The sequence below is a fragment of the Sitophilus oryzae genome, unplaced genomic scaffold (genome assembly GCF_002938485.1).
Source record: "Sitophilus oryzae breed Bouriz unplaced genomic scaffold, Soryzae_2.0 scaffold_1190_pilon_pilon, whole genome shotgun sequence".
NCBI lineage: Eukaryota > Metazoa > Arthropoda > Insecta > Coleoptera > Curculionidae > Sitophilus > Sitophilus oryzae.
Window position 1 is genome coordinate 1,607,069 of NW_022145827.1, and position 1,937 is coordinate 1,609,005.

A 1,937-nucleotide genomic window follows, 5' to 3' on the forward strand; every position below is an offset into this window, starting at 1 on the left:
TAGGTAGTTACTACATACATTTATGATTAAAAATAGATTTTTTTTTTGAGGAGGAGGGGAGAAATCTTGCATAAGACACCGTTGGGTAGTGTCGGATTCCTACCGACTAAAAAAACCCTCCTCGCATTCCATCGCTCTATCCAGCTGGAAACCGCTTGCGCATTACTTCAGCTGGAAGGCTGTCTATGCGGTTAGGCCCCGCATTCTATTTCCTTTGGTTTCTATTATTTCTCGAATGCATCTATATGTAATTTTCCATGACGTTTCACCACTTAGTAGCCCTTGCATCATATTTTTGGCATTAAAGACTTGTCCACCACTGTCCCGTTGGAATGACTCTCTAAACTGCTTCCATTCATTGCAGATGAATAGTGTGTGTTCGACACTGTCAACTTCCTTGCAATATATACACAAATTTGAGGTGGATCTCTCCCTTTTATGCAAATAGTTGTTAAAGCATCCGTGCCCTGTCAATGCCTGAGTTAGGAAATAGTCCGTCTCTCCAAAGCTTCTGTCTAACCAGATATTAATGTCTGGTATGAGATCATGTGTCCATCTACCATATCTATCTAGATCCCACTCCTTTTGCCATTCAGTCATCAGTATGCTTCTTGCCTCCAGTTTTGATGTCCCTTTGTATCTCTCTCTTCTCTCCTCTACAAGTAGGTGAATAGGCGGCACCCTGGATATGACATTTAATGCTTCAGCGGAGATGGTTCTATATGCACTGCAGATCTTGAGGTTCAGTTTACGGTGTATAGCTTTAAGTTTTTGCCTTATATATCCCTTTGATATTGCGAAGTGCCACACTGGGGGAGCATATAACAGTTGAGAGTGTGCTACACAGGCTAGGATTCTACGTTTGGAAGCAAGTGGCCCTCCTATATTAGGCATCCCCCTACCCAGTGCGGTCAAAGTTCGTTCCGCCTTTCGTATAACTTGATTTATATGCTCGCCGAATATAAGCTTTGAAACAAGCCAAACTCCAAGATATCTTATTGCATTCTTTGGTGAAATTGTACCGAGAACCGAGAAGCTCAAATGTTATATGAGAGAGTTTCCTCTTGGTGGTTAATAAAACCGCTTCAGTTTTGTTCGGTGCTAGTTTTAAACCTTTGCGCTCGATCCAGTTAGCCACTCTTTGTAGCCCTGCATTAGCAACACTCGTAAGTGTCTTTTCGTTTTTGGCCGTTACCACCATCGCTACGTCATCGGCAAAGCCGATTAGTGTTACTCCTTCGGGCATTGCCGTTTCCAGTAGGTCGTTGTACTGGATATTCCATAGTGTTGGGCCAAGCACTGACACCTAGAGCTGACACCTGTGGCACTCCACTGGTTACGTTAATGTGCCTTTTAGCAGTATCGTCTTCAATTAAAATTGTCCTTTCAGAGAGATAAGATGCCACCATGTTAGTCAGAGACGAACTTATACCCCATTTTTGCATTTCGTCCAGAATGATCTGCCACGAAGCACTGTTGAACGCATTTTGCACATCTAGAGTAATTACTGCACATAATTTTCTATTATTTGGTGCATAATCTGCTGCTTGTCTGGCAATAAGAAGTACATGTTCGATCGCATGTATTGTTTGTCTACCTTTTCGAAAACCATATTGGCGCGCTGAAAGAGTTCCTATTCGATCAAGTTCTTCATTTAGTCTAATAAGGATAAGGTGTTCATATAGTTTCCTTCTATATCTAAAAGACATATCGGTCGGTATGCGGGTGATCCATCTTCTGAGTTAGAGTTTTTAGGAATCAGTACCAGTGCGGCTTTCTTTCACTCGGGAGGAAAAAGCAAGTCTCTTGCTAGGCGATTATAAACCTTCAAAATATACTCTGGTTTTTTGTCTATTAATTGCTTAAGTATTTCGACAGGCACGTTTCCAGGTCCAGGGGCTTTTCCGTTTTTTTAATTTATCACAGGCTTGTTTCAA

The 1,937-nt window shown here is 41.8% G+C and overlaps 1 protein-coding gene across 1 annotated transcript; it reads right to left on the reverse strand.

Moving 5' to 3' along the window:
* Window positions 1-1,208: 1,208 nt before the first annotated feature.
* On the reverse strand, window positions 1,209-1,709 carry LOC115891722. The gene has a single exon (XM_030912260.1). It carries the CDS (start codon window positions 1,707-1,709, stop codon window positions 1,209-1,211), a length of 501 nt encoding a protein of 166 aa, XP_030768120.1.
* Between the last annotated feature and the right edge of the window lie 228 nt (window positions 1,710-1,937).

Bases quoted from the DNA above. Each gene is read 5' to 3' on its own strand.
- LOC115891722 (XM_030912260.1), bottom strand. From the start codon at position 1,709: ATGTCTTTTAGATATAGAAGGAAACTATATGAACACCTTATCCTTATT.